General features: G+C 40.4%; 1 protein-coding gene across 6 annotated transcripts in view; it reads right to left on the bottom strand.

The window, feature by feature from the left end:
- Positions 1-26,914, bottom strand: part of DAPK1 (death associated protein kinase 1) — an 89,644-nt gene that overhangs the window by 50,973 nt on the left and 11,757 nt on the right. For all 6 annotated transcript variants that reach the window (XM_035565241.2, XM_050716220.1, XM_050716221.1 and 3 more), the window contains one exon: positions 1,161-1,382. In XM_035565241.2, coding sequence (XP_035421134.2) covers positions 1,161-1,382 — 222 coding nt within the window. The remainder of the gene's footprint in view (positions 1-1,160; positions 1,383-26,914) is intronic.

Raw genomic sequence — 26,914 nt, 5'->3', positions numbered from 1 at the left:
CCACACAAAATCAAACTAATGCAAATGTGTATTTCTGAAACTAAAAAAAAACAAATAAACAAACCACACACCCAGACTACTAAAGCATTACAGTAAGCAATCACATGTGGGACTAAAGATGTGTAAAAATGTGTTTTAATGTATTATGCGTGTATATATTGTAGCAAAGATGAAACTCCTTAAGGTAATACCCAGTTCCTTTCTTATATCTATACTGTAAATCTACATGTTACTCAATACTTACCCTAAAGTATCCTTATAAAGTAAGTGGAAACATAATTTATGAAAGTTAGTAAACAGGAAGGCATAACCTACAAGAAAATCACATGAACAGCCAAGGAAAAGAGAAGTGCTGCGCAAGATTCTTGTACCAAATCAGATGCATTTGCTGAAATACGTTTAGCTGATACCAAACAAATGTGACCACAATACAGACTGTGTCAGGCATCGAAACAAGGTAAAAACTTGCATGTGCTGCTACTGGACACTGTCAAGCTGAAAAAGGTGAGTAATGCTTAATGACTGAACTAGCAATCTTTGAGGAACTTGAAGCCAGACTTGAAGCAATGCAGAACTGTTCTCTGCTGACATATTTATCTCAATTCATTAGCAATAACTTTGGAGGAAAAAAGGGAACTAAAATACGGATATGAGAGTTCAGTTTACGTTGCAACAGGAGAGAACTGGGAAAATACTGTTCTCTGTTATGTGGGCAAAAAAGAGAAAAAAGCATTCAGTGATGCTGTCTTACACCACCACCAAACACCACTAAATTTGCTAAACTAACCTCTATCTAGAATCTATATTTCCCTCTGCTCTTATTTTCAAATCTGTTCAGCTCTAGGCTGTTCTTCTGGATTCAGAACATCAATGACAATTAAAATAACAAGCAGAAAAAATCCTGAATATACTGTATTGCTATTTAACCTTTGTAGTGCCATTTAGACTGAAAAATAGCATCTATAAATCAAGAAGCTGCAACTCTGGCCCCTCCCAGCCCCAAATAATAACAATTCTCAGGCTACTATCAGTGATCTTTGGGGTGGTAAGGTATACCCACTAAATAATGGCAATTCTTACAGAAAGGATCTATTTCCTTAACACGACAACAACAAGAAAAAAAAAACGTTATTCCTTCCCAGGTCTCTAGAGCTACTTACAGTTCCAGAATAAGAATCACATCTGTTTTGTTCTCATAAACATCATGCAGCGTGATCACATTAGGATGCCGAATTTCTTTTAGTATGTTGACTTCTCGCTCAATATCTTCCCGGCTCACTCCACGCCGGCTGGATTTTGTCCTCCGTTTCTTGATGAATTTTGCTGCAAACTGCTGACCAGTGTTCTTCTCACGGCATTTTTTCACTACAGCAAACTGCCCACTAAAAGAGAGGGAAAGAAAGAATCGCATGTGGTTCAAGGAGATTTAGAATTAGGAGTAGCTTGTATTTACTACTATGGGGAGAGACAGCTGTACATCTAAATTACCAGCTCCACTGAAATACATAACCGCTTTTTGTGCAATCTAATATAACACCTGGAAAAACGCTGGATGTGGTTAAAAAAAAAGCTAAGCTGAGATTCTGCACACATACACTCATACATTTCAGCATATCTAAGCAAAAGATACCACCTGTGTAGACCATTAGATTTTTGTCAAATATGTGCATTGGGGATTACTGGGGCAAAGTAATTGCTTCTGGATTTCTCCTGCACCATTCATGTTGAAGATAATTTTTTTTGTTCTCCAAGACAGACAGTCTTTAGTTTCTTCCAATCTATCAATATCCACTTTACACTCAAGGTATTACCTTTATTTTATTTAGTTTTTAAAAGGATACTGTGTTTTCAGGATATTACTTTATGTTTTATTTACTGTAGTATCAAGAATTACATTCATTGTTATCATCATCTCAAGCAGGAAGCATTTGAAGGTGAAAACAGTACCAAGAATAAAAATCACTGATTGTGTTACGAACCAGAAAGTGTTCCAGGAAGCAGCTGACTCCAGAGTGTTATTGTTCATATATAAATTTCCTGCTGCTAAATGTACATATTGATTCGGACCAGTTATCTCCAGGAATCTAGTGCTGTGTTAAAGTAAGAGCAGGATTTCTAATAGTGTGGAGTTTTCCACTTAAGTTTTCTTAATCTCTTGCTCAGGGTTCTCTAGTAATTCTGTTCCTGTTTGTTTAACTGTACAAAGTACTTGCAAAATTACTCAATAATATCCATGAGAAAATACGCTAAATTTAGCTTATCTTGTCAACCAAAGAAGCAGTAGCCTTTAATGCACGTTTATAGCAGTGTTGTTAAATCAAAGACAAGCTTAGCAAGCTTGAATATCTACACAGGGATGTAACACGCAGGCAGGTGTAATTCCACTCCGTACCTGGGAGAGGAGCTAACTCATGTTAGTGGTTAATTAATTACAACTGACAGAGATCTGCAGGACAATGCATCACCTGCAGAAAGGACATCACATAATGACGAAATGACAAGTGGGAATCATTCAAAGTTACACAGCTCATGAATGAACTCAATCCATAACACTACTTTGTGACTAAGAAACAGTACATGCCAAATACTGTGATGAAGTAATTAAACAATTAAGGAATGCATGTCAGACAGAAAATAGAAGATAACTGTTAAAAGCAGTATTATGCAATAAACTAAGTTAATCAGCCAACCCTTATGGCAGAGGGGTTGGAATTAGATGATCTTTAAGGTCCCTTCCAACCCAAACCATTCTGTCATTCTGTGAAACAATCTAAGGGAGAATCAAACTCCTGATTTTTGAACTTGAAGGACTGGACCAGCCGGAGAATACTCATGCTGTTGGGCCACCACTACTACCATTACTAAGCTGATCCCACACAGAAACCCGAGTGACAAACTGTCCTGAGCTGGGACACCCAGTTGGGCAAGGCTGAATGACTCTCACCTGCAGAAGGCAGGCTGGAGCCATGAACCTTCACCTTCTGGAAAAAGGCACTGGAGTAGCTAAGATCAGCTTGGCCTTTGAATGCAGTCATGGGTAGTGAGAAGTAAATGCAGAGAGAAGTGGTCAATCTAAGTTCTGAGGTTTGGTTTTACTTCCACAGTATGATCAACCCTCAAGCGTTGTTCTTCATTATTTCATGAAACCAATTAATTTGTAAGATGACCACGTTGCATGAGGAAAAAATATTGAAGGCAATGATTTATTTATTTATTAAGTCCTCTTGCATTGCCCTTCCCCTGCGTATCTCTGTTCTAAAGGTAACACTGCACTGCTCACAGCGTGAAGCTGTCAAGGGCCAGGTTTGCCAACATGTATTATTGTTACAAACTGTTGTAGTGGACTGAGCTGTGCTTAGGACTGTGCCAGTTGTACCCTCTTTCCCGATAGGTTTAGCCTGGAAGACCTACTTCACTTGGCTAAACTTAGGCAGCTAGAGGCATCTGAAATCTTCTTGGACATCACAGGCGTTCAAACGGGTCTAGGAGACAAGGTACAGGACCTCTGGAAGATCTGTGCTGTCCTAAACCAACAGCAGAGGGCTAGAAAAAACACTCCAAGGTATTCTTGACCCTCTCTGCTTGGTTCAGTTCAACTCTGCAGCAGCTCTCCCATCAACAGAGACTCTGGGTTTGATCTCCCAGGTGGGCACGATTTTGCAGGACAGGACAGCCAGCCGGAGCAGAGAATGCGTTCAGGTATCTGCACTGCTGCAGAGAAGTGCTCACACAGTGCTCCGGGCCATTGCTTACAGAGAGAAAATGCTGTAGTTCTCTGCCTCTCTCCTGTTCAACATGTGCGCCTCCAGAGATACAGAGGCATTCAGTTTTATTGAAAACGCAATCTATTTTTCAGAAAGTTCAAAGCTGAGCAAAGTCATGCAGCAGACACGGGAACCACCACCACTCAGAACAGCTTGTCCAGCTCGTGAGTAAGAAGGAAGTAAAAAGACCTTGCTCATTTGGTCAACTGGCTTTCTGGCTAAAAGGCTATACTGTTTGGTAGAGGAAGCGAAGTATCTCTGTTTATGATTCATCCATAGGCTCAAATGGTATGTAGCAATCTAGAGAGCTGATCATGGGATAAAAGTACTGCACACCACAGGATGGGTACACACACTAAATGACACGGTAAAGAAATACTGCCAGTAGCCGCCAGTACAGACAAGTAATTTTTTGTTTAATCACAACAGGCTCAATATTATTATCCATTACACTTTCTTCTCTACCCATGATTTCCTTTCCTGGGTTCTACCGCAATACTCAGAGAAGTTACAAGCACGTGGCATAGCAGAAAACCAGAGAGAAATTCTGGGAATTTATCTCCTTGTCTCTTTAGCTACTCCTTTGAAGGAGAGCTTGTTACAAATACCCTCATCTCCCCATACCACAGGCAGAAAAATACTGGGGCTAGATAAAAGCCTTCTCTGCCCAGCAACAATAACTGCACAGTTATTTTTCTTTTCTTCCTGTTTGAAAAGAGTGGCAATCTTTGCATAAGTGAGACAGCCCACATCATGATTTTAAGCTATTACCATCTATTTTTTGCACAGATTTGCAGTTGTATATGCACTCAAACAGCACGTTAATAATGACTTTACAGCTAAGTGATTCACAGCTCCAAGAAGACTACGATTTACTCTGTGCGCACGTGTAACAGCTATTCTCTTCCAACAGCATGCATCCATTGCAAAAGGAAAAAACCACATTCACCTCAGAACGATTGAATAGTCATTTGCCAGAGAAAGGAAATATATTAGACCTTGTCAGTGATAAAACTATTAAGTTTAACCACTTTCTTGTCAATGCTTACCTCAGAAATTTTAGAACAGATAAGGATTAAAACAAAACAAACAAACAAACAAACAAAAGAAACACCAAGAAAAAGTAAGAAACAGAATCACTGATAATATCAGACTCTGGAAAGGCTGGAACTGAAAAGTGATTCTGAAGTATGTGCATATACAATACATTTTGGTATCCAAAAGATTTATTATGAAAAATTGACTGGGATTAAGAATTATCTACGTTTCACTGAAAATGCATACATCATTGACTTTGAAGAGTTCTTATATTTAAAACATCAGGTATTTAGTCCATGACAGAATTCTTCCTTTAGTATTTCTTCAACAATGAGTAATGCATTTTGGGCTCCCCTCTAAATAAAAAGTGTTCTGCAAGTGTTTTTAAACATGCACTGTTTGTGGACCTTTAAGCTAACGAAAGACAGTTTCTCCACGGTGTTTGTGGTACTTGAATTACACTATTCACCAAAATGACTTCATGTTTCTGATGCCTTTAAGGCTAAGAGCTCTTTCATCTTACCTTGGCAACGGGTCAACTATCATATTACAGCATGAGGCTGACCTACTGAAACAAAGGAGACCAGTTAAAACAAGTAGATCTCCTCTCTCCTTCTCTTCCAAGCTATCTCACTTCTACAGTCATTCTTTCCTCCAACTACAACCATCTGTTTCAAGGATAACCCAATTTACCACAATTCAATATAAAAGTGTTATCAGAAGACCAATATACCAAATGACTTTATAGATTGCTACCATCTATGTTTGTTTTTTTTTTTTTTTTTTAGGATGTGAGGTTCCACAAACCTTTGACATTGCTCAAGTGTGCAAGAAAGTTATCAACTAACAGGTATCTACAGTAAGTGCCAATTATGCACCAAACAACCTTCTTGTTGTTACTGTTGTGGTATTCAGCACATAACCCCACAATTAGTTGTTTGTTATTAAACGCTGTATATGCAGATCATTTTTGAGCTGCAATCAAAGGAACTATTTCACGTCAGAGATCTCTAAGCCATGATGATTTACAACTCTCTAAACTCCTGTTTTAAAAGCAGAGGAGAGGTGTAAATCAAAGGGTATTTACTGAACTTTAACCAGTAGAACTGCAGCAACGAGCTGGTGTATGTCAGCTCTGTTACTGGATACAAATGCGTTAGATCATACATTCTCCTACTGATCCTTTAGTTCCAGGTCCAGCACTCATTCATTCGGCTTCTTCAAAGCCAGAAAAAAAGCACTTTAGTTTTATAGTTTCTCACGCTTTTGTAGGTTTGATTTAATGTGTCTAGGTCACAAAAAACAGCGTCATTTTAGGAGACACTTACCTTAAAGAAATATAAAAGTAAATCACATAGGCCCACATAAATAAAGCATCTGACATTTTTCTTGCACATGGCACAATCAGGTTCAACAGTGAAGCAGGATGACAGCTCGATGTGAGAACAAATACTTCTGCTAATAACAGTAATTTGTTTTGTGATCTTGCAATTCTTACTCAACCAGCAGCTAATTACTATCCTGAATCCACTCTTTTCAGGACACTTGGCACGATGTCTCCACATTCAGTGATTTTTCAGACTTGCTTCTGAACAAGTACTTATCCTATTAGCTAACCATTAAATTTATTTTTTTAAAATAACATTAACATGATCTGCTGCCCTTTATGATATGTATATATGTGCAGAAGTTATGCAAAGATGTGACAAAATTCCCCAATACAGAATAAACACTCCAGTCTTTATTGGTCCTGGCTTAGTGGGATCTCAAAACGACTAATCATTAACATGAATGATGGAGAGTTTTAACTACAGGCACAGACATTTTAGAATCCATTTTCCTTGTAAGAAGGTTCTGTATTGTGAATGGCTTCCCTTTCAGAGGGCTGATCATAGTGATTAGGGGTGGCAGGCCCATCACCTATTCCAAGCCCTGTACTCCTTCCCACCCCCAGCCTGCAGCAGCACCAGGTTTTCCAGATTAGCTCTGTCAGCGATGAGAGAAACTTCCACTGCAAGAGCCTTCCAACAGAGCTGCAAGTTGGGCACAGAGGTGCTGAAGTAACCGCCAGGGACCAGTTTCTAATGTTCATTGCCACAAATGTGCAAGTATGGGGGAATTATGCAACTCTCCACAAAGCACTGTATTATTGGAAGCAGGGGATACGAATAAAGGAAATTACACTAATATCAGAGTAACAAGGTGTCTCAGGATGTTTCTGACGTTATGGTGCCTTTTTTTTTTTTTTTAAATGTTTTTTTAACTTGATATTCACTATACAGCTCTGGAAGTCTGATGTATTAATATTCAGATATTACTCCTTTCACTATGTGACTGCTCTCCATTTTAAAACCATATTCATCCAATGGTGAGACACTTAAATTATACTACTAGACAAGCATGCAAAAGAAACCACAACTCAACCACACATCTGTTTCCCCAACAAAACGGCTGCTAGCAGACTAGGGATATTTCTGTCTTTCCTCAGACCTCCTCCTCTCTTCTCTGAGAACCTCAGGATCTTCTGCCACTTCACAAGTGGCAAAGCAAACATCCTCTCCCGAAATTCCATGCCCTGTTCAGACATACTATTTGTGCTGATATATTAGTCTGCAAATTCAAAATGCAGGTAGCAGTTTTCTCTCAGGGAACTGCAGCAGGGAAGGCCAACTGAGCAGGTGACTTTTCCCCCGCACCCTCCCCAGTCTCCACACCAAAGAACAGAACATTTTGTGAAAAGATGAGAAATTTCCTTTTGCTGGGATCAGTGGATTTGCTCATATCATTTCATTGAAAGGATGCCAAAGTAGCATTAAACAAGCACCTCAGCATAAAGCAAAGTGTCTTGGTAATACGTATCTTTTAGAAGAAACTTGCTTTCTCCTTTTGCAGCTACTTAAGGAAAACTGCTGTAGCATTTAAAACGTACGGAATCAATTCTACTGGATTTACTTCTAGAGATACTGCAACTGATATTCTCATGCAGTTGCTTTTTCCAAGTTTTGGTTTTTTTTTTAAAACTTCTTCCAAGAACAGCCACCTCCAGTGTCCCATTGTTAGCTGTCTCCATCAGTCGCCACTGCCACCCACGTACAGCTCCCTGTCACGGCAGAGAACATCTGAGCTTCTCCTGCTCGTAAGGCTAATTCTCACAAAACTCTCAGGCAAGGTGTCAGTACCTGCATCTTTTCCAAAGGAAAAGAGGATTTCTCCAGAAACTGTAAAGGGTTATAAATGCATTAAGGCCCCCTCCATCTTCTAAATAAATTAAAAATAACCTTCATGTTTTCCATCCAGCTACAAGGCTAAACTGGAGGCCTAAATTGGATGCAAACTGCTCCCTCCCACCACCACCAGCTCTTTGTGGTCTTGCACAACCTGGTAAATGTTACCAGGCACCTGAGAGCCTCTCTGGTGTGTATGACTACAGTGCCAAGGGTTGAGAGTCACTAGCACCAAGTGTTAACACTTACCCCATTGAGGAGATAAGCTATCATCAGCATTAACAGGGTGGGGTAAGCCACGGTTAATGGAGCACTCCAGGGTTAATAGAGGACTGCAGGCAGACGTGGCTGGGAGCAGTGGTGTTTCATGTGCACCATGCTCAAAAGACAACCCATGCTAGCTACCGGCATTATGCCTGCAGGGAACAATCTTCACTGATTTTGGCAGATAATGAAACTGGGATACATGCGCATGTTCCCATCCTCCCTCCTACCCAGAAGGCACAATGGGGGGAGGTGGGGTGGGGAAGGGCATGATTCTCCTGCTCTTCCTCCAAATCACATTTTTAATTTTGCAGTCAACTGAAAAGTACAGGCAGATTGGGAATAAATGCAGGATGGGCTGATGTGCTCATACTGTTACTTGTTCAGGCTCTGGAAGGCGGAAACACTTGTAGAGTGCTCAAAATTTCTGTGCTCCCTCCCTTGCTCTGCAGTGTTTAATTCACTGGCAGGGACACAGAGAATGTCAATAGCAGTGCTCAGCCCAGAGTCCTCCGAGTACCAGAGAGCTCTGAAAAGAGATGGCAAACAAAACGAAGAGAAGAGCACTGCAGCATGCCTGTATCTGAAGGATGCTGGGTAGATGATTGGGCTATTTGCTTCTTTAAAATTATTTTTTATGAAAAACTAACACACAAAACCAGCTCTGGCTAAACAGTCTTCAGCATAAGTAACACGTTATGTGATTGTGCTGTGCAACGTTTCCAGCACATACAGAGCTTAAATCAAGTTGTAATTTTTACTCATGAATGAAATACAAGCTGATACGCTTTCCTTAGAAATCTGTTGGAAAAGCAGCAGAGCTGAAAATGGCAAGGACAGTAAGGAAGGGGGAGGCAAAATCAGGTTTATAAAGCAAAACAAATGTACTGGCAACTATTTCTTAACTTTCAAGTTCCTTTTTATACATAGATGCAGTTATGCACTTATGAACTCCAGAGAAGTCTCAAAGCTCCTTTCCTAATTTCTGACTTGGAATATCTTTTGGTGTCAAATTATTGAGCTTCAGAACTGCCCTGATCCCAATATAGTGACCCAACGCATGTGACAATAAAAGTTTGATTATCTGCCAGTAGGAACACAAATACTTCGGTTAACGTGACTACACTAAAACATCCAAAATACAAGGACTCCCATTTCCTTTATTTAATGCTTTAAGCAAAACCAACCAAACAAAAAAGCAACCCACTATGAAATTAATCTGTATTATTACTATATGAAATTCTTCCAGTTGGGGAAAATCTGGCAAAGCCATGTATCATTTTCTTTGTGTATAGAAGTCAGCTGAAACCATTTTTTGTCTAAACCATCTGAAATCTCTCCTGTACTACCTGTTCGCAGTCGGAACAGTGTACCTTTAAGCCCATTAACAAAATTAATGAAAAGAGAAACAGCCTGAAAGTAGCTGTAACGAATCGTTAAGATGAAGGAACCAGAACCTGATGCTTCAGACAGTGTAAAAAGTGTAAAAGGCAGTAAAAACATAGCCTACTTACGTGTATCCACAAGCTAAACTACCTACCACAAATGTACAGGATTTCCCTGAAAATAGGTTGCAGGATACAATAGAAAGTAAAGAATCACAGACATACAAAATTTCCCCTATTTGTCACTTTCCTCTGCGTTTTATAAGCTCGTGCTTTTTTTCTTGGTGGCTTGGTTATTTTAAAAGCATTTTTTCATCCATTTCAACCACACATCTACCTCCAGCAGAAACCCTTGTCAGCCTCAACCCATCACACTGATGAAGCTGGGGGCCTCTGTTGCTCTCCTGCTTTCTGCAATTTTGCTAGGCTGCTAACAGCCTGTTTCCTATGCTTAAAGAAAAGCAATTTCTCAGTCTTTACCTCGTTTTCTGAGGAACCCAGAAGAGCCTCTAGTCCCGAGGGAACACATAAAACAGCATGATAAAGCACTTCAGTGTCTACAATGGAGCCCAAGAAGTATACCAAATTTTTCACTGTTTCCTATATTACTTCTTACACCCTTTATATTGCTCAACTAGGATATGAAAAATTTTAGAGGAATAATCAAGTAGGATGATGGGCTAAAATAGAGAGAGAAAGAAATGGAACGCAGAAGATGACTTTCTGATCTGTGTATACGTATGCATGAGCATCCAGACTTGAATGAAAGACTATTGAGTGCCTTCATGATGCCAGCTTATCATGGTAATACAGCACTTCCTGGGCCTCAAATTTGAAAAGGCAAGTGATTAGAGGTGTGACTGGCACTGCCAGGGCTCACTGCAATCTATGCACAAATCCAGTCAATAGCACTTCTCACCAAACACAGCTCCTCAGAATAACAACTATTATTAAGCACAAGAAGATGGGACTGGCTGGCTCAGCGGTGAAGGAGGTGAAGAAAATGCCAAACGTGGAAAATTTTCAGTATCTTTTACCCACATCCTGACATTTAAAACAAGCACACTAACACACCTTCCCCTGGCCCAGCAGCCACACTTAAAAGGAAGAGGCCGATCTGCTTGAGATTTTATCCTATTCACAGAACAATGGTACAGTTTTTCCAACATAGTTAACGCAAAACAAGTTTAAACCTGTTGAAGCATGCACGCACACACCTGTGCATACATCTACTGAGCCAAACAGCACTTATTAACTAGGATAGGCCATCATGCAGAAATGGAGCAGCAGATTCTAAGTATCAGCTAATTTGACAGTAAACTTCAACTGCAGATGAACAGTGATTTGTTCACATTTAAAGATATGAAGTCTAAGAAAGAGATGTAGTCTTGTGATGACCAGGCCTAATTTTGTGGAGTGGAACAAAGCAAGAGGTAAACACAAAAATCCAATTTATTCCCTCCTGTTTACGTGCAGTTCATGTAAACACTTTCGTCAACTCTTTGCGTACATGTAAATATGCCCGAATCTCTATACGTTACAAGAGCACTGTAGAAATAAGACAAAAAATAAAAGTATGACTGCACGATGTTTTGTTTATGGTTTATGTCATATACACTACAATGTAGAGAAGCGAGATATTTGGAATACTCCACCTTTGTATGCAGTAATTGGGTTACTGTCCTTGGAAGGGGTTTTAACCAGTAGCACAACATCTGGGAAAAAAATCAAAAAGTCAAAAATCCTGCAAGATTTGCATCCTGCTGATGTTCTTTGCCTGAAGGCTGATGCACAGCCCTTGCCAAGAATAGCTGCTACGCAACCAAACGAGAGCATAGACCTCTCTTATCTGAGGATAAGGTCTCCACAACTTTTGCCTTTAAGGAAGGCTTTGTTTCCCATCAGAGCTCCGAAATGAACAGGACAGCAGCGTGAAAAATGTGATCTGAGTGGATAACAGCTGGTCGTCTCCTTGTAAAGTCGCAAATATTTCTGCTCTGAGTTATTCCTGAGCATGACACATCACTTGGTAGGGGGGAAAAGAGTGGAGGGAATTATGAAACAAAGTTATAGATGCTTTACTGTGTGATTCAATGTGAAAACAGTTATGAAAACACCTGAAAAAACAGCGGCATAGGTTCTGCTTGAAACAGAGGCTGTTTGTATTTTATGTAGCCCACCTCCCTGACATTTAATTAGATGTTACTGGACCGAGATTTATTTCATTACTTTAAAGGGATGTTTACATATTTGAGCAACTAGCCATAACATGTCATATACTACACAACAGGCAAATATAGTGTTCAAGAACATCATCCAAAATGTAAGCAGGGATAAGCACACCTTGAAACAGAAACATCTATGGCAAATTTAATATAAATAATCACATGAAGAATGTCATGTCTGAAGACAATCTGTATTGAATGCATTTGACTACTGAAAGATATCATTGGTCCAGGTCAAATAACGAAGAAGGAGAATACAGGAGTTATAGTACAGAATGGAAAGCTCTGAGAAATCAAACATTGCATATACAAAAGATTCATACTTCAACAAATACTTTATTATCTAAACTGAACTGCCACACAAAGCACATCATTGTGAGTCACAGTCAAGGCATACCAAGGCATTTCATCATTGTTTAAAAACATTAAATAATGAAATTTACCTAGGACTTTAAATAAGAGTTAGCATTTGTAAACTCTAATTGGCAGATGACAACTAAGTTTAAAAATAATAAAATTTATATATATAATATGCAAATTTAGTGGAAAACGGACTTTACAATTGAGACATGACAAAGTAACCTTGCACAAAGTAATTATGTAATTGTGCAAGATTTAATATTGATGATATTACTTTAGACAGTTCAAGTATTTGCACAGAAATCTTCAAACTATTCCTCTGGTCAGCATCTGTTTTTTTTCAGCACCAACACAACAGATTCACTTGGGGAAACGCTTGAAGACTCCTGGAGACAGCTCCTGTCTATCAAATGTAATATTGCTATTTGCGTGTCCACTTTCCAGAGCAGACCTTTGAAGAAAGTGTTTCACTGCTGCTAACAGATAGAGCTTCAGTCATCTCACGATTTTACTCCACCCCTGGAACAAAAGAAGCATCAGGGGCAACACAACTGGGAACTGAAAGGTATAAGAGAGGCTGGAGCATTACAGCTCGCCCTCCTTCCCCATCTTGCACGCCACACATGAACTGTCCGGCTGGCACAGCACACCCCATACGCGAGGCGTGCTGCCACCACAGCCGTGGGGTGAGACCCGGGGCAACATACAACCCTCGTTGTCCTTTATTGCTGCTGTGGGCTTGGCTGAAGATATGCAGCGTGTATGAAACATTACTTGCTTGCCCTTCACCTTTATTGGAACACTGATTTTTTGAATAAGCTGCACAGTTCTGTAGGCTTTCTGTTCATCTCCAGGGTCCACCACCTCCAGCTTCTGCTCCGTCCCATCGCTGTGCCTTTTTACATAAAATTGAAAGGTCGTCTTCTCATTCTTTCCACAACTGTCAACTCACTGTGATTGTCTTCTTTGCTGGCTTAGCCCTCTTAGTACAAGATTTTTATGATCTCCATCTACCCCTCCAGCCTCAGGGCCCTTAAAATGCCCCCTCAAGCCCTTCGCTGGATCTAGGGACGCAATAAGCTATGGTGTCCCGGGAGTGGAGATGGTGGAAGTTCCTCCCCATGCCCTCCAATCCCACTCTCCTCCCTGTTTCCCCTCCCAGTGATCACACAAACACACGTCCATCTCCAGTGGGGTGACCAGGTGCTCAAATCTCTTCCTGCATAGCAGTTAAAGTCAAGAATCCGTACTCCATCCAAAGTCTCTCGCAGGAGAGATGTCCTTCCTGAAATCATCCTCTTTCTGCATGTACTGTGTCCTCAGTGCTAATACTTGGTTTCCTTCCAAATTGCCTAGCTTGCCTTCTCAATAAAATGGCAGGGCACATCATCAAAGAAGCATACTTGACAAAATAAAAAACACAAAACCTGACAATTAATGCCTTATTCCTGGATTAAACAGAGTGCTTGTCCCTAGTGCTGCTTCCCTCACTTTAGGTACAGTACTGCATCCCAAAATGCTGTATTCACACTTTCCCAGCATATTTAACACAATGCTCGTTACACAGAGAGAAACAATCAGTCAAGATTATTACTTTCTCAACTATGGGTGTATGAAGCAGGTGGATTCATAGCGCGTAAAATTAAACCACAGAGTTTTAAACAAATTATTTACTGTAATTTAAAAAAAGGAATAAACAGTGAACTATAAATAAAGCATTTAGAAGGTACTACACACCTCATTAAAAATATAAGCATTCCTTTCAAAAGTTATTACCTCTCTTTTATTTAGATAGTTGAATAACACTTGTAACAACTGTTATAAGGGATAAATAAGAAAATAAAAATGTATATCCGCAAAGTCTAAATTTAACTTAGCAGTTAGGTGGCAGATGGCACATCATGTGGTTACCCATCACTCTGCAGCATTGGCAAAAGGATTAATCTACAAATCCTGCTGTATAACCAGCATCAATAAACTATCTGCTTCTGCTCCCTCCCCCCTAGCCTCCATTTCCCCTCCACTCCCCATCTCACATAACCACAAAATTTTGTTCTTCAGGCAATGGTATTTCAGCAGGAATTTCTTGGACATTTACTCTATCCATCTGCTTTTGGGCCCAGGCCAGCCCATTTTTAAGTGCAGCCTCATTTAAAGTACAACCATCCTTATGGTATGAAGCTCCTGTATTTGCCAAGATGATTTCACTTCCAGGAATTCTGTTATGTATCAAGTTTCACATCGTTTCTAATTCCAACCAACTATTCTTCTAAGAATGTAAACATAAAGCCAACAAAGAGAAATTATCTTTTTTCATTCTTTCTCTTTTTTTAGACCTCCTCCCTTTCTTTCCCACTCCCAGTTAAAAGAATTGATACCAACAGTCTCCCCATAACAGCACTAAAAGGAACAATATATCCCCGAACACAGCAAATGAATTTCTCCTTGGGCTTACTGCATATAAGCTCTACCTTACAGCACCTAAATCATTCTGTATAAGTTTCTCCAAAGACAGAAGGGGCTCAAGTGTTCATATCCTCTCCAACCTAAGTACGTGGAAGAGATTCAATAGCTGGGGTACTCGGGGAGGGAGGCAAAGGGAGAAGTGACAAATATTTTTAAAAAACAAAATACCCATAACTCTCTAACATAACACATTACTCTCGAGCCTCCTTCCTTCCAATGAAAACAGAACCTGCAACCTAATAATTCAGTCTATGTATTTTTATGTTCAAACATAAAATGTTGACATATTCTGAAGTAAAGATTGCTGCTCGTTGTTACTTAGGTATTAGTTCTGTTTAGCATTCAGATGATGTCGTTTTAGGATTTTTATAACAACAACCACCATAGTGTACTTGTGAAGTAATGGATTTAAAAAAAACAACAAACACTGGTGCCAAAATCATCTTCTTCATTAAAAATACAGTGTTCTCCTCCTTTGGTAGGATTTGAAAGTGCTGTTGTGCAGCGCTACAGAGACAGCAAATTTGGAGCATGACTGCTGAATAATTACACGGGTTCAGGTTAAGCACGCGTTTTATTTGCATGAGTGCTCCTTGTTGAAGAAGAATGAGGCTTCCAGTTAGAATTCCAGCTGGAATTTGAGAAGAGGGGAGAACGCCAAGTCTTTGGAGGGCCGGCTGGCTAACTGTTTCAGAATCAAAAAAATGATAAATAATAGCAAATCACTGAAAATTTAAAAGCTTGTACCTGATAAAAAAGAGAAATAGGTACGTTATCATTTTGTTCATCTATTGGTTCTCTTTAATTGTCTGAAATAACATAATAACCCTCCCACCATCCCTTGGGGCTCAATCCGTTTGTGTTCCAGACTCTTGATGGTATCCACTTCCTCTGAAAACTCATCTTATTTTCCTTGTATGGTTTTTAACATGCCTTTTGCCTATAAGCACTTGCTTTGATCCATCATGAAAAAGCCAACAATATCCATTTAGATAATAAAAGAACATTAAAAGCTTTAATTCTCAGCATTAGTGCTGCTACCCAGAGAACAACAAACATTTTTTCTGTACTTAGACATTCAAGTTGATCTTGTTTTGAGGCAGAGAAACAGATTAAGTGACTTCTAGAGAGGTTATCATGTTCTAACTTCATACTGTATATGAACCAGCTCGTTGTTAAAAAGGTCTATTTTTCCACATGCTCTAAACCTATATTTTACTTAAAGTATGTAGAAAAATTGCCATGCCTCAGGACAGATGAGCTAAGATGGCGTAGTCCAGGTTTGAGGTCATGTGAAGAAAAGGATCTCCAGAGACACCAGCACTCTACAACTTCCAGATCTTGCCTGAATCCCAGAGCTCGAACTGGGATCCAGACTTTCAGACTTCCAATATTTATACAACCTACTTAAAGGCTAAGTTCCATGAGCAGCAAGTCGTTGCTTATTTTTCAGAAAAAAAAAAAAAGTACTGTAAACTGTACTTGGGATAAAAGATGAATATACTGTGTGGCTCCTAACGAAGCCCGAGCGAGCCAGAGACAGTCACTTGGTTATGCACGGCAGGAGCGGGGCTGTGCTGCGAGGCAGCATGTGCGCGGGCAGCTGGCTGGCTGCAGCAGCAGCTGTCTCGCAGTGATTGTCTGTGGGCGCTGAGTGCATCCTCTGAATCTCAGCTCCTCTCCAGATGCATTTCTGCAAGTGGATGCTGTGCCCAGAAACTCTCTCCTGCAAGCTTTGACCTAACAACACTTTGCTTCAAAATACTGAGTATTCAAGCCAGGAAACAATGTGAAATCCACATGCATACTTTGATGACATTTTTGAAAACCATGAAGACTATTTCATTAAAGGAAGGACTGGGGATTGCTGTAAGCAATATATACATACCTTCGTAACAAAAGCACATTTTACACTTAACGCGTATCAGCAGTGAGAATAAATACAACCAATAGAGTCTCAAATCCATATCAGCATTACAGAAAAGAGTCGTTTCCTAAAATTCAGCTTCTGTGCCAAAACAGTCTAAGTTTGGTTCTGAGTAGCAGTATGACAGGAGATTTGTCATTCAAAACAGTTGTGCATTTATAATCACTAACGTTGCACCGAAAAAGTTTCACTTTCTACAGTAATTCAGCCAGTCTACAAAAGACTCGCACGCATTGATTCCAGCTGCCAGTGCTGCAGCCCTTTTTACTCAGATTGAGTTAGACATCTGAACAAAATTGCAGGCACAGGGACATCAGCATAACAACCACTCCAAGCTGCAAATGAAATCCTTTGCTTCCTCCATTACAAAGGCTGAGCAAAGTAGTGCACAAACAACGTGAATCATTTTAGATATGACGGTCTTCATCGCAGGACATTTTTGTAGATTTTTCCACTGCAGAACTTGAGGCCTTGTTCCACCCCTTCCCCCAACTTAATATATTATGGATATGCTATATTACAGCAGAGTTAAAAACAAGTGGGATAAGTTGAGGATGCTTTGTTAGCTGTCTCAACAAAGCTCCAAAGTAAAAGTACTCCTCTTGACATTTTTGGAAGGAAAAAAGGACTTTATTTTCAACTATGTGTCAGAGCTCTCTCTGAAAGTTTTAGCCAGACGTTTCTGTACATGGTACTCTAATAAAAAAAATTGCTGATTAAAAGTGATAATTTGCCTTATCGAAAGTGTTCTAGTTACTACTTACTTTTGCATGCTGAAATAAATAACAAGCAACCCTGAAGTATTTCACTTCACAAACCACAGCTGGCTTTGATCTTTGATTTTCTAGATGCAGACTTTTCAAGAAAAACACCTGAAATATTAAACAGCACTAATTCCTGAAATGTTCTTGTGCTTATTGCCTCCTTAACTAATGTGGTACTCCCTGAGGAGACAGACAGAAACAACTCAAGCTCTAGTAGCGCAAGCAAAAGTTGTAACTAATTTTCCCTGCATTTTTGTTACAAATCCCGTTCCCCGAAGCATTTCATTTAGCCTCAAGAACATAAATTCCATTTATGCATTTCCTTCCTTTTTATTGTCATAAGGAAGTATTCACCTGCATGAGTTACATCTACTTGACACGTAACCTGAAGCAAGGCTCCTCTTATCCAGGTCTGCCACAGTCTTTCACAGAAGCAAGAATCTCAAATAAAAACTGTTATGTGAAATTACTATGTGCTTCTCAGCAGCTTTCTGCACGTACCTCCTGTAAAAATGTTAGCCTGCCTTCTCCCCCCCCCCGCCCCCCAAAACACCAGCCACCGGCTTTTCAGTTCAATACAAATTGTCTCAGGGAGGCCAGCACAATGCACTCTCCCCACAGCGTCATGCTTCATTTTGCTCTTTTTCATGTTAAAGTGTCAGATAAAGAAGAATCGTTCTGACTGGCGGTTCCTCACAGCTCGCTTTGCACGGAGAGAAGAAGTCAGAGGAGAATCACAAGGGCGCGAGAGACCAGTATGCCCGTGCACTGCCACACCGGACCTTCCAGAAGAGTGGGATGAAGAACAACTCGTAATCATCCTTTTACGTTTTGGGGAAAGGGGGACGGTCTCTAGTGCTACATATTCTGACGGCATGGCGAGATAATGAGCTTGCATTTCCAACCCACCTCATTTCCTAGCATTCCTCACCCTGGCCGTGAGCCTCCGCCACGGCCTGCACAACCACCGGCTGCCTTCCCCTCTGGCTGCCTTCCCCTCCGGCTTAGGGTGCAGGGGTACCGCCGGCACTCAGCAACTCAGCAGAAGTGTTTGGCCATATCTGCTGCTCTGCCGAGCATCCACCAGCCTCTGCTCTCGTGCTGCCTGGGGACTCGGCTGCAAGCGGCTTGGAGGAGAAGTGCCTCGCACAGACTCAGGAAGGACAGCGTTTGCACGCCAACTTTTTGTATGTGCCATCCTCTCACTCCAGGAAGACAGTTTTCTCAGGAAAACCTGCACGATGCATCCAGTGTGACCAGCCACGAGCAACCATAGGCAGTACAGAGCTCAGCAGTGACAATGAAGCAACAGAAGCTGTGGTCTCGGCAGCGTGTCCGGAAAAGGTGGTGGCACACAAGTTTGCATCTGCAGAGTAGCAGCCATGTGTCAGTTTCCCTTTCCTCCCAAGCTCTGTATCTCTCTCATACTCACAACAACTGCTGCGGCCTCACACTTTCATCACGGCTGAATGCTGGGTACTTGCTAGAAGGAACAGGAGTTTTTAAACAGCTAAAGAAAGGATTGCCAGAAGTGGAAAAATGTGAGGTCACCAAATAAAGACAGCTCCCTTCATATTCCCTGGAGGGACACCACTGAAATTTCCCTAGCAATTAGTGAGTTTGCACAGGTGTTACTCCAAGTGTAACCTTAAGACAGCCTAGCTGGCGGAAACACAGCTGAAGTGATAGCTCGCTGGTGATGACAGACAAAAAGAACACAGCTCAGCTGCCATAACGCACAACGGCTTCTGCAGGGTTGGCAGTCAAAAATCAGCTTGAAAATTTGACACGGAAATCTGTGAAAGAGAATATGGAATCCCCAAATATCTTCCAGTTTTAAATGATATAGTTGCACCTTAAAAGTCAAAAAGCTTTTGGATTACTTTTCATTATCTTGGCAACAACAATAACCAAAATAAGCACACCAGCAAGCCTGAGCTGTTTTGGAGCATCTGTTAGACTTGCATTCACTGTCATTCTCAAGACACTCACTAGATACAACCTAAGATATTTATCTCTCTTTTTTGAAAGCTTTTTCAAAAAATGGAAATAAAAAAAAAAATACCTTCAGACAAAGTTTACCACAAGCTCTGTCTTGCAGAATGTTTTGAGTAAACAAGTTGAAACCCTGATAGGTGTGTGGGTTTAGGCTTACACTAGATGGTGAAAAGGTACAGGCATTGCTTTAAGCAGCCAGACACAGCTCTGTTTGTTTGTTTCTGCATCCCCGACAATCTCCACACTGAGCAAAATCTCCTTCCAATCTTCTCCTCCAAAATCCATGTCCTGTTGGCAGGTGTAACAGTTGTGACGCACAGAGGCATGGAGCAGCAGAGAGAAGTGAGCACAAAAATCATACACTGTGATTTTCCCCTCCAAAAGATCACTTCTAAACTTCCATTATCTCGTTATAGGATTAACTTCAGGATACCATAGAACCAGGCCCAGAAACAAATATTCTAATAAAACAGCTTATATTTAAGTTGCAAAGGATAGAATAAAGCTACTCTGCAGCTGCCAACAACCCTGCACACAACCATGGCGCAGCGATGCTGAAAGAAGGCAGTTTATCGGAGATGGGAAGGTGATGATAAGATGAAACTAAATAACAGAATGGCGCGAAATAGCACCCACATGAAAGATGATGAGATCTCTGCTGAGCAGGCTGTAGATACTGTGACTTACACGACCTGAGCACCTAAACACAGCTTTCTTGCAACCACAAGTGCAGGGGGTACTGGAGTTCAACCGAACATACAGGACACTACCCTCTTCCAAAGACGCTGTAAAAAAAAAAAACCAAACACTACCGTGCCCACCATCTAGAAATAATTGTGCTTTTCCTGGCCTTAAATCACATAATTCTTCATGCTGTAATGCTGAAACTCTTTTCCCCATCTGCCACACAACTAGCAGATGCAATAAACTTCATCAGGACAACACAAAAAAGGTCAACAGGACCTCAAGAAGTGAGAACAGGGAAGATAATAGCTTCGTGATCCTAAAGACCTGCTCCAAAGTTAATATGTGGCCTATGCAGGCTGTAAGCATCTGAAGCAAACTGGGAGAGCACCTAAAAATTATTTTAAAAATCTGCACTACGAGTTAGAGTAAGAGAAGACATCTATGCAATTTACTATCGATACATAATTTTTCTCCTCACAGTTTTCCCAAAACAGTGTTTTTCTAAAATTCATTTAAACTGATTCACATTAATATCACACAGATTACACACAGGGTAGCTGAGCTGGATTGCTAGCACAGTTGCAGTGTAAGGCACTGCAGGACAGCTCTCCTCTGAAACACCTCCTGTCTCAAAGTGCAACTGGGTTGACAAAGCCTGCGCACACCCTCACCTACCCGCCTGTACTATCAACCACTTTTCCTGTTGTCACACCTCTTCTCCAACTGATTTCACAAAGTCAGAATTTACTTCTAGCCGTTGGTGCTGAATGACTCAGTTTAAATACAAACAAACAAAGGAATGTTCACACAAGTCATGGAGGAAAAGTGCTACTTCACATCCTAGGACCCAAATGGCAATGGGCTGAGATTTTTCGAGCCCATGTTGCCCTGTATCCTGCAACCTGGCTTGGAAGATGGTATCCTAGGAGAAGCAGGGAAGATCTTAGATAAATAGGCAGACTAGAGCACAAATACATGAGATTGTTTTTAACTTTATTTATACTACTTTCCTTTAAACAAGAAAAGGTTGTTTGGCAACACTTAGGGCATTCTCGTTTTCTGCTCCCTCAGATTTCATTTGTGATAGCTTAAGCTCTGTCTTAAGTCTTCTTCTTGGCCAGCCATATACCAATCTCCGGCATCAGCCAAAGAAATCACAGAGGAAATACATTTTTGGAGATGTCACACGAGAACCTGTTTTTTTGTTGTTGTTGTTTGCTTGCTTGTTTTTGGCTTCTCAGCAAGAAGTAGCTATTCACCACAACTTTCTGAAGTTTCAATTCCTTTAAGTTGCTCTACTGAGAACAAAGATGTCATGCAACGTGGTGTAACCAAGGAGAGATTTAGTGCCACTTACGTGGGGCTCAGTCAAAAACTCCAGTACTTTTCCATGGTGCTGTTCTCCCAACTACAGAGAGTCGATTACCATCAAGTTAAGAAACAAAACTGAATTAAATTCTAGCTAGTTCACTATATTTGGGATACTATTCTGAAAGCACCAGATTTGATTTTATATAGGGCAGTTAGATAGAAAATGTCAGAAATTTTTCCCTGTAGATTATTTCCTCCCTGAATTATGAAGTAGAGAGGACAGACTTGAAAAGATTAACACTTCAAGACACTAACTTGCCAGCAGTAGCACCAAATCACCTGTTAAAAAGTGCAAAGCCATGACCAAATGTTTCACTGCTGGCAATCTGCACTGAAAACCCACTAAAAACAAACAAGAGGTCTATACTGTGATTGCTGCAGAGGCCCTTTCAAGCAATCAGAATGGTCAAAAACCAAAACTGTCCTTGTAATCTAAAATGCAGTACAAAACATAATTATTTGCCGTATGCTCCTTTACCACTTGGTCTTTCCACCCTGGAAAGGTACTGGTGTGCAGTTTGGTTGCTTGAGAATTTTGGCGAGAAGGTTTGTGTTGATGACAGTGAGATTGTACACAGGACTGACTTTGGTGTCTCCAAAGAAAAAAGAAAAGCAATTATTCAACTTTTTCTTCATTATGAGCAGATCAAAAGGTCATGTCATAGTCCTATCACTAAAAGAGTTCTTCATTCAGGTTTAGAATAACCTCCTCTAAACTAAAGTGCAGAAAACTGCACATCATAAACACCCAAAAGAGAGCTTAAAAACAACACAGCTACTGCAGATAGGAGGGAACACCCAGTGAGACATCGTAAAAGCACTTGAAAGAGAGAAGATTTGCAGCAATACTTTTTTCAACATCTTCCTACCCTATCTAAGCATATGTAAAAAGACAGTAACCACACCATCTTCAGAATAGAAAAAAAGCTACATTAGCTACATGAAGTTATTAAGCTTCATTAACTTAAGTTAGAGAAATTAAACTGTCCTTCACAGTTAATTTGCATAAGCAAGATAAATATTAATGATTAGCAATGTTAATTAAGACCAATGTAATAACTGACTGGAAGACATCTTCTGGTACTAGTGATCCCACCTTCACTGTTGTTTTGTGACCTCACTTTAGAAGGTGGTCACAGTGTTTCTGTAATTTTCAGCGAAAGCAGGTATGATTGCATAAATAAAAACAAAATTTCTACTGATTCACAAAGTATCAAGCTGAGCTTGTTATCACATAATACACCTTTGAGGCAGATAACACAGTCAGGATGTTGGACAAAGGCTAAGAGCTCAACGTATAAAGAAAGAAGATGCCTTTAGACCAAGACTTACACTATTTTCAGCCTTTCTTAACTGTGAATGTCCTGAAAATTTTCAACTCCTGGCCAGTTCTTCAGTTATTAAGAACAGCATGGTGCATTTTGACACAGAGATAAATTTGAGGAAAAAAAGAAATACAACAGGCAGCAGGAAGCGAGTACCCTGTTGAGGCTGAAGAGCTGGTAAAGCGGAAAGGACAAAAAGCAGATGTAAACAGACACAACAAACACCCAAGCCAGGCCATATGGCAGTGATGTGTTGGTTTTGAAGGCATATAGAAACAACTGAGCCTCAATACAAATGAAAAGAAAGAAATGGGAGAATACCAGGTAGGTAAGTGAGCTGAACGAAGCTACAGATACAAACAAGCTGTCAAATGTATTTAACAACCCCATCTGAGCTTTGCAGAGACTACCCAGCCTTTCTTTGCAACCCTGGGACACAGGGACTTTGCTTTGCTCTGCCAGATCACCCCGTCGGGCAAAGGCATGGCCACGGGAACTTCGCCGACCTGCTCTTGCCCCAGTGTTAAGGCCACCTGGTGCTTCTTCTGACAAATGCCCACCCAAAGGATGGACTCCATTCTCACCTCAAGAAGCATCATGTTGCAAACCTTGCATTTCTCCAGAGAGTGGTTCAGCTCTGATGGTAGCCAGGGAACTGTTTCAATAAGATGCCACTTTTTCTCTAAATCATTAGAGCTTGTCATCCTTGAGAATGTATTAAAACACGCTATTGCATGAATACTGTTAAAAACTACATTACTTGGTGGGATTAAAAACAGTGTGTTTTAATGAGACAGCTTAAAATGCTTTTAAAACTTCTTAACTCCACAAAATGAACACAAGAATTGGGTGAAGGAAAAGTCCTTTATTATTAGATCTTTTTACGCAGCTGACTAAACGCAGGACCTCTCAAAACATGCCAATTACAATACAGTCTATGTGAAGTGTAAAAATGGAAGAAAACACATGCACAGAAAACCAAATACCGTACATCCTGTACGTCCACACAAACAGGCACATGAAGTCTCATTCCTCTCCCACTCCCCCCTTGTTTTTAAGATAAAAGCAACCAAGTTCCCTCACATATAAATCCTCATTTACCTCTACCTGGCATTATTGGCTGGGTAAACTTGTTTGGGATATCACGTAAGACAGGACTTCATAGAAATATAAAGACTTAAGTGTATTTAGGCACACTTACTTTATTTCAAATGAACAACATACTTTAAATTTTTGGTTCTTTATTAATGTTGGCTTAAGCTAGCAAATGGAAGGTGCAGACGCAAGCCTTAAGAACGCATTTTGGATTCTACTAGGAGAGCACCCATGCCAAAAAAAAAAAAAACAACAAACAAACAAGAAACAATTACTCCAATAACAAAGCTGAGCAACAGCTTTGGTCACGCTTCTCCTATCAGGTACTTGCTTCACACTCTCACCAGTGCTCTGGCAAGATACGGGCTGTACGGGCAAATGCCTTGGCTACAAATAACAGAGTCTCTGGCTCATCACTCCAGCACTTAACAGAGCCCTCTATTCCAAAGAGGTACACTTAAAGCTGACAGAGTTGCCTATCAAAACAAGGAGAGACCTCACCTCTCCCCGCAAGACCTATACTGCGGCCCCTTTGTTTTTGGCCATGCCTCTCAGAGATGTTGAGCCCCCACAGCTCCTACTGACATTATATAGCAGATAAAGTGTAGTTTCCCCACCTTTCCCCCAAAGAGGACCGATGGGTGTATGGTGGAAGATCGTGGGCTGTAAAACTGTACTGTATCAATCACAGATCAACTGAACTGCAAAGAAGCAATAATGTTTATTTCGTAAGTTGCCCTTTACATCACACAGCATGCAGTACAAGCGACATGAAAGGGCAAGCAGTGACATTGTTTTCCTAATATATATATTTTCAAGTTACAAAAAAAAAAGAGTTTAAAGAGGGACAGCTAATGCTGGAACTAACACAGAAAATATCAATTAACAGCAACTTATTTTGCGTTCCTATTTTCAGCTGAAAGTGACAGTTTTCCTTCTCCCCTCAGTCACAGGGGCACGATGACAGCAGCAAGATACTACCCAGTGCTACCACAGAAGAGCCTAAATGTCAGCAGAAGGTGCACAAAGACACAGAAGTCTCCTGCAGCTGCACAATTGGTCCTCCAGGAAAAGATAAAAACCGAGTATCTCACAATAAATTCAGCTAATGAATCTGACCACAGCTAGGAAACACAAATGATTATTCCTTGTACAGTACTTTTCAGACTACTAATAGTCGTCAAAAATTTCACACCTGACACAAAATGTTGCTTATTAATGTGGATTTTAATGTCACTGCGCTGCTCTGTACCAGAAAAACACCTGTTTTCAAATTCACACAACACTCACACCTAAGTCTAAGGAAGATCATGCAGGAACTCACGCCCAGGTATTTTTCATTTGGGTGGGAAAGGAAAGCAGATATTCACGATACAATTGGGTGCCAATTCAAGGGCTTCTGTCTCTTTTTGAAGCGCCTTGCAGCATGAAGGATAAGGGTTTTCAAGCAGAAAAGGTGGCACTGTCAATGGCGTTTCACACAATGAGCGAAAAAGAAAAGCGAGATCTTGCAGCTGCTAAATCCTCCACTGACAGCTCCAGCACACAGGCCTCCCATCAATGTGGTCTTATTCTTTCAAAAGAGCACATGACTTTAAAGAAATTATGACCACAGGGTTGGTGGACAATATATGGGATTTCTCCATGATCATACTCTACTAAGCAATTAGGTCAAGCCGTGCTCTTTAAAATTAGTTTAATGCAGCTGAAAGTCAAGGAAAGAAAGCATGTTAGGGTGGAAAGTAGGTAGAAAAGGAGCAGAAAGATTTATTTTAACTCTCAAGCACTCACAAAGCCCTTGCCAGAAAGAGGAGTTGCACTGTTGCTAGAACTTTTTAGTGCATAAAAGGAACATTCTTGGCACTGAAAAACTGGCATCTGTGTACAAATAGAGAAAGTGTTTTCTAAGGTCCAAGCTACACAAAGAAACAAAAAGAAACTCCTTTACATCAATCTGTTCACAAGTACTGCCTTGATCATTCTAAATTATACTTTTGTCAATGGATTAAACTGGCTTAGTAGACAGGTAAATAAGTACATTTTTGCTGTTGTTATTCATCAGAACAAGGAGATATTGCATGGTGTTGTGGAGTTCTGTGACGGTATTTAAAACAGATTCCCTTCCACGAGCAGAAATTCTGATGTCAGATTTTTTTTTTTCCATTCACATTTGGGTTTTGGAATGCAAATGTGAATGAATAAAGTACTCTGGGTCTGCGCTGGCAGCAGATGTTTGGAAGAGGAGGTGCACTGAAAGAGCCAGAAGCATTACTGAAGGTCTGATGCTTCTGCCCCGTTGGAAACACATAAATTACTGCAGATACAAAACAAAGAGGTACTGAAAACTTTACTGATTGCTAAGAAGCTCATTGAACCACTTAAGTTTGAAAGTAGCCAATTAAAGACTAAACTCTTTCCTACTTTTTACAGTTAGAATAGGTGTGTTCGAGGCATACACCAGACAGGCGCAGACAAAACCTTCCGTGTTTCCTGTGTGCATATAAACAATTCAACTCCATCTTCTTTTTCATATTATCTATCCAGCATTCACTCATACAATCTGGATAACACCAGACATGCATGCTTGTCACTGTGCCTGCAGATGAGACAAGTAATGCAAGTTATCAACGTTACTGAAACTTTATATAAGAGACTGAGAAAATGCTCTGATGCAGTTTTTCTGCTCTCTGATCCAATTGTTGCATAGGCAGGAATAGCAGTTGCAACATTTTCAGGGGAAAAAAAAAAACACAACAAAACAACACATCAGATTGATGGATATGCCTTTGTAAGCACAAGCACATTTATCACACTGCCTTTATCATTCTTTTAAAGCTTGAGGGTGGTAAACACAAAACAAAAGGTGCCATATGTGAAGTCCTTAACGTAAGCACTTTACTTAGTGATTACCACACTCCAGAATGGGAAGATTTAGGTATTCTTATATCTTAGATGCCCAAGCAAGGACTCGAGAAAATGCTTCAGCTAGAAGTCTACTCATAGATATGGTGGTTTAAAATA

Source organism: Cygnus atratus, chromosome Z (genome assembly GCF_013377495.2).
Source record: "Cygnus atratus isolate AKBS03 ecotype Queensland, Australia chromosome Z, CAtr_DNAZoo_HiC_assembly, whole genome shotgun sequence".
NCBI lineage: Eukaryota > Metazoa > Chordata > Aves > Anseriformes > Anatidae > Cygnus > Cygnus atratus.
Note: the sequence above shows the minus strand (reverse complement) of the source record. Positions and strands in the feature narration are given on the sequence as shown.